Source organism: Amblyomma maculatum, chromosome 11 (assembly GCF_055883805.1).
Source record: "Amblyomma maculatum isolate TAMU_Amacu chromosome 11, ASM5588380v1, whole genome shotgun sequence".
NCBI classification, from domain to species: Eukaryota; Metazoa; Arthropoda; class Arachnida; order Ixodida; family Ixodidae; genus Amblyomma; species Amblyomma maculatum.
This window is the reverse complement of record NC_139354.1, coordinates 81,039,863-81,053,257: the sequence shown is the minus strand read 5'-3', so window position 1 is coordinate 81,053,257 and position 13,395 is coordinate 81,039,863. Positions and strand designations below refer to the sequence as shown.

The following is a 13,395-nucleotide window of genomic DNA, read 5'->3' as shown; positions in this document are numbered from 1 at the left end:
TTTCAAATGCTCAAATCAATCACATGCCCATTGCACTTCAGGTTCCTCGGCACCCATACGTCTCCAACCTTCGTATAGCACCAATTCCTCGCAATATATCCCGAATCCTTCACCCTGCACGCGCAGGCAAGCCTAGGCTGCCCGACACTCGCCGCCCCTAAACAGTCACACCCTAGAGTTAACCGACGCCTCCATACTCGGATCCCTGGGTGCTGCAGCCCAGATCAAACATTCCCCTCTCTTCCCTGATTCTCTCTATTCCACTAGTGGTCCACGTCTAGACCCACCAGACAGTACCACCATAAAGATTCTTTCGATTGGGCATGCTGTCCAGGAATTCACTCGTCTTTCCCCGACCCAACAACACGTTGCGTACACTGATTCCCAGGCCGCCCTCCATGCCTTTCAAAAGCGAACCATACCCTCAAATATGCACGCTGACCCAGATATGGCGCATTTTGATCTGAAGCCTCGTGCAGTCACATTGAGATGGATACCTTGGCATTCAGGGATTACTGGAAATGAGCTGTGTAATCAGCTGGCCCGCGAAACTATTCACCGGGCTCCAGCAATCCTCTGGTTCTGCCCATCGTTGTGTGACGAGAGTCTTCTGATCGGGAAAGCCATAACGCAATACTACACAGAATTAGGGCAGGAGCTCGCCATTCACCCTGCCCCACACCTCCGTCTCTCTGTTTCCTAGGCTCATACCCTTCGCAAAATTCACACACACTCATTACACCAGGCATACATGGCGGGCTTCTCCTTACGAAGAAGAGAAGCTCTGCCTGGTGTGGCAGGCAAAATTCATTTTGAGCTGTTGATTTCGGCTCTAAAATAATGTGTTTTTACTACTACTACTAACTAAAATACTGTAGAACGAGCCCTAAACGCTATCACCTTATTGTTCATAACAGTTCTTGAGCGCGTAAATATCATTTCTTACCGTTTTCTACCCCACCTTCACCCAGCCGGTGTGGTGCAGTGGTTACGGCGCTCTACTACTGTTCCCAAGGATGCGGGATTGACTACCAGCCTCGGCGGCCGCTTTCCGATGGAGGCGGAAAGCAAGGCACCCGTGTGCTGTGCGATGTCAGTGAACATTACAGAGCCCCAGGTGGTTTAAATTTCCGGAGTGTTCCACTACGACGTCTCTCATAGCCTGAGTAGCTTTGGGACGTTAAAACCCACAAACCATCCAACCATTAAACAAGTCACGACTCTTGTTGAACAATATTGTAAACCTACCGGAACCAAGATGAACTGTTTTAAAAATTATGCATTTTTGCTTGGCTTTTGTGACGTCGTGCCAGAACATTTTTTCGGTTGCAGTGGTCTACTGTTCCAACGCAATACCTCGGTGTGCCACATGACAGCTATTGCGATCCGGACGCATATTGGTCTGATGAAGTGTTAGTGCAAGGGAGAAGTCTGATGTATGGCAAGGCAGATGTCTGTCAAATTTTGAACGAGCCACTGTCTGCAACCTCTTTCGTATCTCCAAGATCTAGTGCATAATGAATGTGCTGTGTGCGACACATGGCAAACGGCGTCGTTGTGCGCTTCTCCTTTTTGTCACGTCTTTGTTGCGCACTTATATTGCTGTCCGTCAAGGTTCACCGAGTCGCCCAATCAGCCGTTCTTCTACAAAATTGTCATCGAATATTTGCGGTGTTTCTTTTCGCCTCCAGATTGAAGCGTACTAGCCAAACGAATTTGTTTCATCATATCAAAAAAAGGGAGGTTTGGTTTTATTCACTTGTTTCTGGGGCAAGCTGAGTCGAAGTTTGATTATCTACGGGATCAACATGATCGATTTCTCCGCACGGTCATACAAGTACGATTACGCGGACTGCTTCCAGAATTCGTTGTGACATCATGTGAAATGTGTAGAAAAGTGACAGGTTATCTCCGTGAAGTTGTACTTTCTTACAGGAGGCTGAAGGTGACGATTTTGCCGTAGTATCTAAGCAATATTTCTAAGAAAAAATTTGCAATGACCTCATTGACACAATGCTTCTTCTACCAAAGTACCGCTTACACCATCGCGCTGGCCCAGTACAGGATGCGCTTAAGAATATAAACAAATGCCAGTATTACGATCTGTTAAAACATTTTTTTGGCTGTATACAGACTCCCCTTTAAGACTTTACTTTATGACAAGTCTATTTTCATAACATGGATTATAAACTGTTTTATTTGCCAAACACCTGAAATCTTAGAACATATATGCCTGGACTGCCGTGACCCAATATTTTTCTGGGACATTTTAAGTTTTTTTTTTGAGGGAGGAGAATATTTTTTTCTACCGCAAAATAATGAAACAGCTCCCGCTTGGCTCATATGGCATACGTTTCCTGACCATAGATTCATCGAATAAAATGCCATACTATTTAATTATGGTCCTGGTCACCATGCTTTGTCAAAACGAAAATGCAATTTGTACATGCCGAGCCGTTTTTCATCCCGTGCGCGAACACTTCATTGAAAGCGTTCTCCCTAAAACCGCGAACACATTTCGATTGAAAAACCGATTGAATGTAGATTATAAGATATTTGCGAAGGGTCTTTGTGGTCGTGTGCAGCTTGTGGCATTAGGTTTATGAGGACCACGCCAAGTGTGTAGGCTCCAAGACCGTAGTATCCAAAGCCATATCCATATCGGACGTTCCGTGGTAGAGACAGTGTCAGCTGAGGTCAATCAAGTGGACCTAATTCAAATTTATGTGGCAAAAGCGTTTGATAGGGTTCGCCATAATGTTTTATTTGCTGTATGGGAGAGCGCAAACATTGGAGATTTCTTGCTTAAAGGCATTGAACTATGTTATAAAGCGGTTACTACAAGACTGAAGTTAATCAAATGTTCACCAAACCTATTCAGCTTAAATCATCTGTTCGACAGGGTTGTCCGCTATCGCCCTGGTTAATCTCGTTATATCTTGTGCCACTGCGTCTTAGTATCTTCAAGACCCAATCAGTTCGTGGCTTCTCACTATCGCAATGTGAGGCTGATTTGGGCTTGTACTGATAACATTACCAGTTTCTGCCCTGATAAAAAGAGCTTGAAAGATGTTTTTCCTGTAACGGAGCGTTTTTATTACATTTCGGGGGCGTCTATTAACCTTGATAAATAAAGTGGGCTCTGGTTAGGTCGCTTGTGTAGAAGAACAAATTTGTTTGCCAGCATCAGGTGGGACTCCGAACACTTAGAGCATTAGGGGGTTATCTCGCATCAGTATCGCAATAGTGGGCCTCACTGGAATTCTGAGAGCTCATCAGTTAGGATGCCAACTCTGGCTTGGATAAGTAGGGAGCTGTCTCTATTTACACAAGCACAAGTTTGCAATCTCTTTGATTTCGAAAATTATCTGTGTCATGCAGGTGCTAAATTGTGCAAGAAATAAAGTAGAGTCTATACATAGAATTTTGCTACTTTTGTGTGGGGCTGCCAATCGGAGCCTATGCGTCGAGACAATTTGTTTCTCCCTCCGGAGGCTGGTGGAGTTGATCTTCAGCACTTAATTGCTCAGCAGCTTGTTTCAAGATTTTTCTTTTTTAACACAACAACCAATCCCTTCATCCTATTAGATGATTTGGTACCCACTTGCCTACTTTTTTTGCGCCCACTGGAAATAGAAGTAAGGGTTCTTTGTGGTGTTTTCTTAAGGAATTTTCTGACACATTCCATTTCCTCACCGTAAGGTGTTCCTTAGAACACCTATGCAGTCTATCCAGAAGACAGATGACAAAAAGTTCTGATTGTCATGATATTTCCTGTACCGATGTATTGGCAGCCTTACCTCCCCTTTGTAAACAATAGTGTATTAAAGTGGGTGCAAATCATGTATATAAAATCAGGCGCAAAGTATTTCTGTTTTAAAATTCACATGTCAACCACACCTGTCAAAACGTGGCTTTGTCCAACAAGGACTTTAGCGCCATGGTCAGTGGATAGTCGCCTTTGTCAGCAGTCAGACACTTTAGGCCATTGCTTTGTGCATTGCTGTGATGCAGTCTTTTTTTTGGGGGGGGGGGGGAGGGGGATTCTTCAGCGGGCTGTCAAGAAGGACCTTAATATTGTGCCCTATACTCTAAGATTTTATGCCTACAATGGAAACTTCTCAGGTTTCGTGTCACCTTCTTGTGCTCATGGTACTGTTTAGCCTGTTGAAAATCCGCATGAAAGATCCCCACGAAGAGCTACTAAGTTCTGGAAGTGTCTGTTCAGAGAACAGTGTGCTATGGTGCGGGGTATATGCTGCGCAGGAGGGACCTCCTGCCTGGTTACATTTACTCAATGCATGTATATGTCTTCTGAATTTTCGATGTGCGGACCAATTCAGAGCTTGATGCTGGTGTCACTGTGTATGACAGGTTATGGGATGCGACCTGGTTAAATCAGTCTTCAAGTATTTCCATGAAATTAAAAAAAAGAAAATTTCTGTCTTTGAGAGGTGTATCGAGCGTTGCCAGATCCGCCTCAATGTGCGGCTGTATTTGATGCTTTGGCATCACTGAAAAGATTTTAATGTCGCGATAGACAAAGGGCTGCCAGCACATTTTATGAACTGTATTTGCAGCCGACAATAAAGAAAAAACAGTTCTGTGGCAGAGTGGATTAGCACTACTCATCTCAGCAGTAAATTGTCAGCTCGAATCCCCTCAGCGTGCTTATTTCTGTCTTTTTTTACAACCCACAACATTGAAATAAATTAATAACATCTTTCCTGAGGTGTTTCCCTGTTTAGGTTGCATTATGGGATGTTTTTGATTGTTATTAACCGCAAAACCAGTTTTGAACAGAGCCAGTGGGTGATGGTATTGCAACGGTTACACTATGCAAATACCTTCACCGTAATCATTCTCTGTCTTATGTGAGTGTATATTAACTTCAGGTTGCTTTCAGAGACACTTGTCAGCAACAATCGCAGTTTAAACTGCTGAGAGATAACTAGTGAGGAGATAAGAGTTTCAGAACCCTACCCTTGAGAAAATAGAATTATGCTGTTGTGCGGTGCCAGTGCACGTTAAAGATTCTCGTTTAAATGACTCTTGAGCCCTTCACTACGGCTACTCTTTCTCTCTTTCCACTTTCACCGCCATCGCCTCCCTCACAGCGTATTTTCGGTGTCCATAGAAAAGAAGAGGGGAGAGATATACTGCTTCTTTGTCTTCCTGTGAACCCATTTTTTTATTTCAAACTTGACCTTAAAGCTGTTTGAAGTAACGTTGACCTTAAGGCCATTCGAAGCACATGGTGAAATTGGCTTTTGTTCGCATAGTGAAGCAACTGCTTCAGAACGATAGCTTGGCATTCGGTTCAGCAGCATTGAAACACTCCAAATTTCCCTCTCAACGTTTTCCTATCCGCTACTGCGCGGCAAGGCGTCCCCCGAAAACAATTGTGGCAGACACTGCGCCTTTCCCTTGCTGCGAACCAATTATTTTCACTTGACCTTGAAGTTGTTTTAAGGTTATCGGAAGCACACGGTGACACTGGCTTTACCCAGGGCAGTGAAGCTACCGCTTCAAAAGCATAGGTTGACATTCAGCAGTTTCTAACCCCTCTAATGCATTTTGCTGAGCAGGAGACTAACCGCATTCATGTGTACAATTATTTGAATATTCGGAAATAAATCCCAAACTCTGCTGTTTGTTATTTCGAATAAAGCGTTATGTTATCTAGCGCGATTAAACACTGAAACATTTCAAAAAAAAAAACGACAAGAATAACTTTAGACTATACGTAGCCTTCGTTGTATACTCTCGTCTGTCTGTTGAGTCACAATAGCGTTTATCGATTCCAATTACACAATTATTGAGACTCGTGGTACCTGAAACTGAGACATGCAAGACATGTTCTTTTATTTTTTGCTTTGTGTCTTTACCTGCAGTACCTTCGCTTGCGCTTCGACAACAAAGTGGGCGTCACTGCATGCATAGTCTACTTTGTCCTCAGCGTAAGTACAACTTTTTCCTCACTTTCGCTAAAATAGGAAGGGAAACCGCGTTTGCAGAAACCGGAATTTTCAAGGGCTATCAGTGAGTAAGGAATAGATGTGGATGCTCTTAGGGACATGCGATTAGTCAGCTTATTCGTATTTCGCGATGATATTGAGCCCGCCCACATTCGTTTTTGCTAAAGCTAGAAAAAGAATTTCTGTGTTTGTTGATCAGTGTAATGACAATGATGAAGAAATGGTTTACATAGGCAACATTTTACATTAGAACGCAGCGATCACGCGCATCTCAACTGAGTACATTTATTCTTACGAGCCTGTGAGTGCGAACCTATGAGTGGCGCATATTTGTCACAACGTGGAGGAAAAGTGCAGATAAAAAGGAAATACGGTGCTGTCTAGTATCCGGTTAGCTTATCCTTTCCTTCTGTCTGCAACGGCTTTGCTGAGCGCGTGTGAAAAAAAAATTGCATATTACTCACGATACTCCCCAGTCCAAAATTGGAGCTCTGCTAGTCCTTCGGCTGCGCGAGCGGCAGGCTCCTGGCTGCTGTGGCAATAATCTCCTTCAGCAGTGTAAACTTAAGGGTCCTCTAGGGGGTGGTTCCTAGCTCGTGTTTCGGCGGCGCGAATGGCAATCTCCTCACACATCTCAATTCTGGCATCCGCGGTGTTGAGCCTCATGCTCAGGTAGCGACAGGAGGAGCATTTCTACTTCATCTTCCTCTTGGCGTTTGGAACATGGCACATACAGACATAGGGAGATTGGCGAAGGTTTGAAGTCATTAATTTCGAAATTTCCACAGGCGGTTACGAGAAAAGAAATAACGCGAAGCGAGAACTATGAAACAACAAATTGATGCACGGTGACAAAAGAGCGTTTAAAGTAACATAAGATATACAAAAATATGAAAATTGTTCGACGTTGCTGAACCGAATGTGGAGCGAAAGCATTAGCTGCGGATGACCCAGCATTCTCTTCGTCTTCTTCTTTTCGTAGATGTGCCTCTTCACAGTGTAGCTGCGGCCACACGAGGTCTCACAGGTCTCGCTTTGACGGTGGTAGTTTTGCTTTCGCAACAATATTTGATCGAAAAAGAAGCATTCGGAGAAACGTTTAAAAAGTTAGCAAATCAGCCTACCAGTTGCAATTATATAATTATAAAACATCCCATATATTCAACCATACTGAACTCTTTGGCGCTCGCGCCGAGCAATAGTAACACTGTTACGGACAAGGGGAAGCCTAAGATGGACAGAGGGACTTCCAGGCTAGAGTTTCTTTGAAGTGTGAACTTCCGGTCGGAGAGGATAAAATATTCTATAGTGGCAACTTCCCCGCATTAGTTACATAAGTTTGTCTGTGTTCTCCCATATCTATCGGTCGCATTTACCTCTTCATGGAAGGCAGCCCTATCCAAGAACACGCTGAACCGGCGGCCCTGTCAGCTGTCCCATGAGTGATCGGCCCATACCTCGTGGCTCTTCTTTTTTAAAAGCGAGAACTTTTACTAATCCCTACGTAGCTCATTGCCGCGTGCGCGTGTTTGACCTTGAACACAGGAGAAACCACATGACACTTATGACGTCACTCAGCCGCCGAGGAAACCGATGTGACCGCGTGCTCGTCTCTGCCGACTCATTTGGTAATCATGACGTCCCGATAACCGCTGCTAGGCCGGAGCTGTGGCTCACTCTGTCTGATAGCCTCCGCTTCCTCTTAGCCTGTGCCAACGGATCGCAACAGCTGCCGACAATTTAACCGCAGCACTCGTCATGGATGATTCATGCAAGGCGCCCCGTGAATGGTCTGCAACTTGGATGTGGCGAAAACGACAGTCCGAATCCGATTATCCACTGGACGTAGCTCACCGAGATGCAGCCGCATAGAACGAAGACAGGCGGGTTGAGCTAAGTGACGCAGATTCCTCAGAAGAATATGAAGCCCGTCTCGCCAGACGTTCAAGCTTCACTTGGCTTACTTAGGTTTATCGATGTTTAACCTTCCCTAATTTCTTCTGATCAATTTCCTTTCGATCGTAAGCCGCGGCTCGGGACTCTCTTTCGCTCGGTTACACCATAGAGCAACGACGGCGATGCAGCTGAACCGCCTGAACGGGCGACTAAAAAAGAACGAACCATTTCATCTTGAGAGTTATCGACAGTGCCACTCCCGCCCACTCCCCTCCCCCCTCCCAGCGGACGTGGAACGTCGTCTGTTGCCCTAGCTCCCTTTTTGCCCCAACACTCTTATTACCTGTAACACAAGGCTTCCCGATTAGAACTATTGTTAGGTTGACCAACAAACAATCGTCTTCTTACTTGTTATTTTTCAATGCATTTTGCAGATTGTAATTCATACGATGAACCGCGCTTAGCATGGTGAGGCTATAATTTTTCATTGGGTAGTTAAAGGCTCATAAAACTTTACAATCGGAAGGTGAATCAAGTGTAAACTTCTTTCTTCTTCATAATAACTCAACTGTCTATTTGATAACACACTTCGATGCTTCGCGGCGTAAAACAAGAACCCACTTTTCTATAGAACGCAGAAAATAACTTAAAAATGAATGTACACTGTTTGCCTAAGATGGCAAATGATAGGCTCCAATTTCAGCACCGCCCCTTCTAGTGTCACTCAGCTCTGTTAAATTAATCGGTCAACTCTGAAACTCTCAGTAACCATTTATTTCTTCGCCATCTAGATAAATGTATTTATTTAGATTAGCAACAGAGGAGGAAAATAAATGGAAGTGCATTCAACTTCTGCTGAAGCGCAGCGGAATCAATCAGTGCGGGGTAAATGCAACCAGCATTTCCCTGTCGTTACCACTGAAATGTTCGCTTTGCTGATATATTGCGGCACGTAATGCCCGAGTTCATGGAATCATTTTATTTGATTGTTTATTCATAGAGCTCTCGATCATGGCCTGTCAGGCTTGCAATTTCAGTGCTTGTTACCGTTAGACACTCTCCGCAGGAAACATCCGCAGGAAAAATCCGCAATCATCCGCAGGAAACATCCGCAGGAAAAATTCGTAACCTTCTGTTTGTTTGCAGCAAACGGTTGGTGCCGTGGGGATCTACAGTTCGGCGATCGCAATATCAACAAGTGCGTATTCTGGCCATATTGGATGGTTTGTGTTTCTTATATAAATAAAAAGATGCGAAGAAATTTTCAATATATCGTACAGATGGCGCGGCGTCTGAAATGAAATCTGCAAATAAAGACATCACGAAAGGCAGGTGATACAAATTTTTACAGCTGGGCTGAGTCGCCTTACCAATTTACTAGCAGAATATTTGTCAGCTGAATTTTTTATTTATGCATTTTAGGAATCAATCAAAGGCTATGCATGTTTTTTCTGCCTTCATTGTAGGTTAGCAAGTGCACCTAGTATGACCAGGATTTGAAATACGTATGACGCAACGCAGATCAATGAAGCTTAACTAAGGGCAAAACTTGCAGACGAATTACTACCATTTATTTCTCACGACAACAAATAAGGGCACCAAAAATTCAAGTAGCAGTCGCGGTCAATTTGTCATTTATGAAAATGAAGCAAATTCTTCCTCGTCAAGCAGCAATGCGCTCTCAGAGCAACAAGTATTCAGCTGCTAATAGGCATTCGGAGTCGCAGCTCACATAGGGCTAGGTCTTTCATGCCTGTCCCATCTGAGCAGTTTAAAAATAATATAACGACATGATATGCAATTCTGCTGCTCTGATTACATTATTTTGGTTTCATTTATAGTGTTTCCAGTGCCTCTTGTCTACTCAAACATGGGAATCGGTCTCGCAGGAACAATATATACCGCTCTGGTAAGAAAACTTCTCAAATAATAATACATCGCGCTCAGGACGGCCACCAAGTGAAAGCCGTAATGCAGTTTAACTATCTTAAGGGGTGATTTCAAATATAGTAAATGAATTATCTTGTTCTGGATTTTTTTAATGTGAGCCTATAAGTTTGCAATGGAGCCACGTGCCATATTCTTAGCAAAGACAATAAAGAGCATTTGGCCATCGTAGCGTGCGCACAGTTAAAATATCTTATCTGAGAGTTAAGAAACCACACTGAGCACGAGTCTGGTTTTAAATATATTATTTTTTGTGTCTAACTTACAACAGTGTAAGAGTTGCATATTAGGCGCTTAAAAGTAAAGGTATAATGCTAGTGTGCATTGTTTTTGTGTATTTCTGCTGTATTCTTCACAACATACTGATTTAGAAAACCTTCTTTTGAGACCGAATGTACTTTTACTCCTGTGGGTAACATAGAGCATGACTGACACAAAAGCAATGTCTTCAGAAATGTCAGATAATATTTAAACGCAAGAACAATGATTTCTGGGAGCACTGATAAAGTTTCAAGGTTTCATAACGTAGAACTTCTTTCTGGGCTAGTTGGTAGCTTATTGTTTTAAATTTAAAGGAGCCACAAACCGCACACACACATAACCACCAGCGAAGAAAAGCGAGACTGTAGGAAAATTGTTTCATTACAACAAAAGCCGAGCTCTCATAACTGCCAAAAAATGACACAGATTTGTGCTACGCCAAAGGGGAATTAGTTTTATAGATTCCATACATTTGCAGTAGCTGAGCGGAATATGAAGTTATTTGTTTCCTGCAGGACAGAAAATATTTCCTTAATCCTTCAACCTGTTGGATAACTTAAAGCCGAATTGTCACAAAATATGCACGTTTTCCATCACTAGCTTTTTCAAGCTGTGCATGCTCGATATGCATAGCCAGATAATTCAGAGTGGGAACGTACAACAGGAATTTACATGACTTTTTGATCACCAAATTAAAAAGATCGCTTTCATGTCTATGCCTACGCCTAGGTGTGTCTTTCACACTGAGAAGAAAGAAATACATTTATATTTTAAATAATTCATTCGGATCGTTATTCAACTGTACGTCCTGCGAAAGGTTCTTTGAGAGCAGCATCATTTTAACACACGATTTCTTTTTCACAAAGGGAGGACTTAGAGGAGTTGTTTGGGCGGACTGTGCTCAAGCATTCGTCATGTTCCTGTCACCCATCGTCATCATCGCAAAAGTTATCTATGACTCCAGTCTCGTGAGCCCGCCGCTACGACCCATTAATGAGATCAGCATTACTGACCTCGCTTTTCGGTGAGTGCAATAGCATAAGTAATTTGGAGCGCTATTTTGTCCTACCTTAACTACTGTCTCATCATGCAGTTTCTTAGAAGAGGACAACACGTCAAATAAAAGTGTCTCTTACGAGGTTTTTGGAAGTTTGTAGGAAAGTTTCCTCCTTGAGCTTCCGCTCATTCCTCATACTCCCCTTTGCAGCTTCAGCGTTCTATACAGCCCTTAATCGAACTATGAACGGTCGAAATTCAATTCTACAATATTCAGAAAGAAGGGACAGCATGGGAATAACATGAGTTTTTTGGACAAGTTAAAGTTAAATGCTTCTAAAGCAAGGCGATGAACGTTATACCCGAAATTTTGTATCAAGCATGGCTGTTTTTCCGCGTAGATATGAGAAAGGAGTCAGCCCAATACAACATTTATTCCAGTAAAATTCAATAGCCTTGATTGGGCCTAGGGCCTCGTTACTACCAAGTGCCACTTGGTGGAGGTTCTGAATGCAATGAAGAGGACCATGCCCTTGAAGGCGCAGCCTGTCGAAGAGACAGAGCCCCTAATGTGTGCGCTACCTCGTGAGTACGCTACCGCCGACGGCCGGCCAGATGAAAATGAGTAAGAATGGTTTTACTTATTCGTCCGCTTCGCAAGATTCACCTCGTGGAACGACGCTACAAAGTTAAGGCAGGTCTACTTTGAACTTTAAGGATCGTTCGAGTGCGATTTGGAAATAATACAAATTTTAGGAATGATTGAGCGCATTCAGGGCAGAGATTCTGGAGCCCTTCACAAGTGCCGTCCGGATAGAAAAAGCGGAAGTGTTTCTCCAAACCAACATTCAGCTCTTGAATTTTTCAGTCCTAAATTACACTAGAGAAATTAAAAGCCTGTTTTGTAGTGCAGATGCTAAAATAACTGACAAAAGAAAGTGAAATTTTCTATGCGAGGCGTCAAAGGTTCTCGTTTTGCTGTCCTCATAAGAAGCTCACCCCAAGGCATTGCCGAATTCGAGAGAAACGTGTCCTGAATAGAACAAACTGTAGGCACTCGAACTCAACAATGCAACCGTTCCTCTCTTCATTGGTTCTCTGCAAGCAACTGCAAAGCCACAGCTACAGGCCAGGATAACCTCCATGAGATTATCTGGGAAGCCGTTCAAAAAACGCTACGCCGGATTCTGCCACGCAAACGTCACTTACGGGCGTCATTCATGAAGAAGTCCAGCGACCATTGGGCATTTCTCGACGGCTCCGAGACAAGAAGCAACAGCGATCAACTATGCTGCTTCAGTACGCCGTGCTATCTCGGATGATAGCCTCCAATGCACTGCCGATGCCAACGGAGAGCTCCTGAACGCCGCATCTTGGCCACCGCCTGCCCCAGGTAACGAATGGCACCTCAGCACCAGGGAGGGTAACGCCTGGAGGACATCGAACAATATTGCACTGTGGTGAGGTTGGACATATCCTTTGGGCGCCTACCGTACCTACGAATCGGCCTGCGCAGCTTTGCAATTGATACCTCATGGCCCTGCTCAGCTGAAGAACCGCAAGAAATGGACATTCACGCAGCAGAAGGTTTGTGCCATAAAACCGTCGGTTCAGATCTCCATAGCCGTAGAGAGTCCGCTTTGTTTTGCCGGAGTAGAGCTATGATGGCAGTGTGCAAGTAAGGTATGTTAGCAACCGTAGGAGTAACTAAAGGCTGGAGTTTTAGAGGTGAGTTTGCTACGTGTTGACATAACGAAGATCCTCCGCCGTCGACGACGACTGATGACTCAGCAACATTAACACCACCGCTAAACACGACAACAGCATCGACGACAGCGCGACCAGACTCCAAGTTGACCGCCCGGCCAGCGAAGTGACCACGGTGCACCCGAGCCGTGACCTCAGCGCACGACGAATCAAAGGGAGAACACCAAAGCCAACATGCAATGCGAGTATACGAAGAAGTGACTTTAGGTTGCTACGTCTTCAAACATTTGACATATCTGTTGTCTAGAAGTCAGACCGCAAGAGATACGGTCCAGGCTGTTTATCCCGAGCCCCCATCAGCGCTCTCACGAAAGAAGACAACAGTGGCGCCTTCTTGTTAACGGTATCCACCAGCAGTTTTGCACAACAGATGTGCTCGAATCCTGAGCTGCAAAGTCTAGTGGAGAAGCTAGCAGGCAAGGCCACTTCTTGTCAAGCTGTCTTCAGGCATCAGTTGTCCTTCTCATTATACATGGCATCCTCTCAAACACCTTAGCATCCAACAGGACCGCTCATTGTGTTCCTAAAATCTTCAAGGAAGAAATTCTGC

At 44.1% G+C, this 13,395-nt stretch overlaps 1 protein-coding gene across 1 annotated transcript in view; it reads left to right on the top strand.

Moving 5' to 3' along the window:
• The window catches only part of LOC146174260 (putative sodium-dependent multivitamin transporter), an 80,084-nt gene that overhangs the window by 30,748 nt on the left and 35,941 nt on the right, over nt 1–13,395 (top strand). Inside the window, exons 3-6 of the mRNA XM_084583981.1 lie at nt 5,895–5,960; nt 9,021–9,072; nt 9,716–9,783; nt 10,949–11,106. Of these exons, the coding sequence (XP_084440107.1) occupies nt 5,895–5,960; nt 9,021–9,072; nt 9,716–9,783; nt 10,949–11,106 (344 nt within the window). The remainder of the gene's footprint in view (nt 1–5,894; nt 5,961–9,020; nt 9,073–9,715; nt 9,784–10,948; nt 11,107–13,395) is intronic.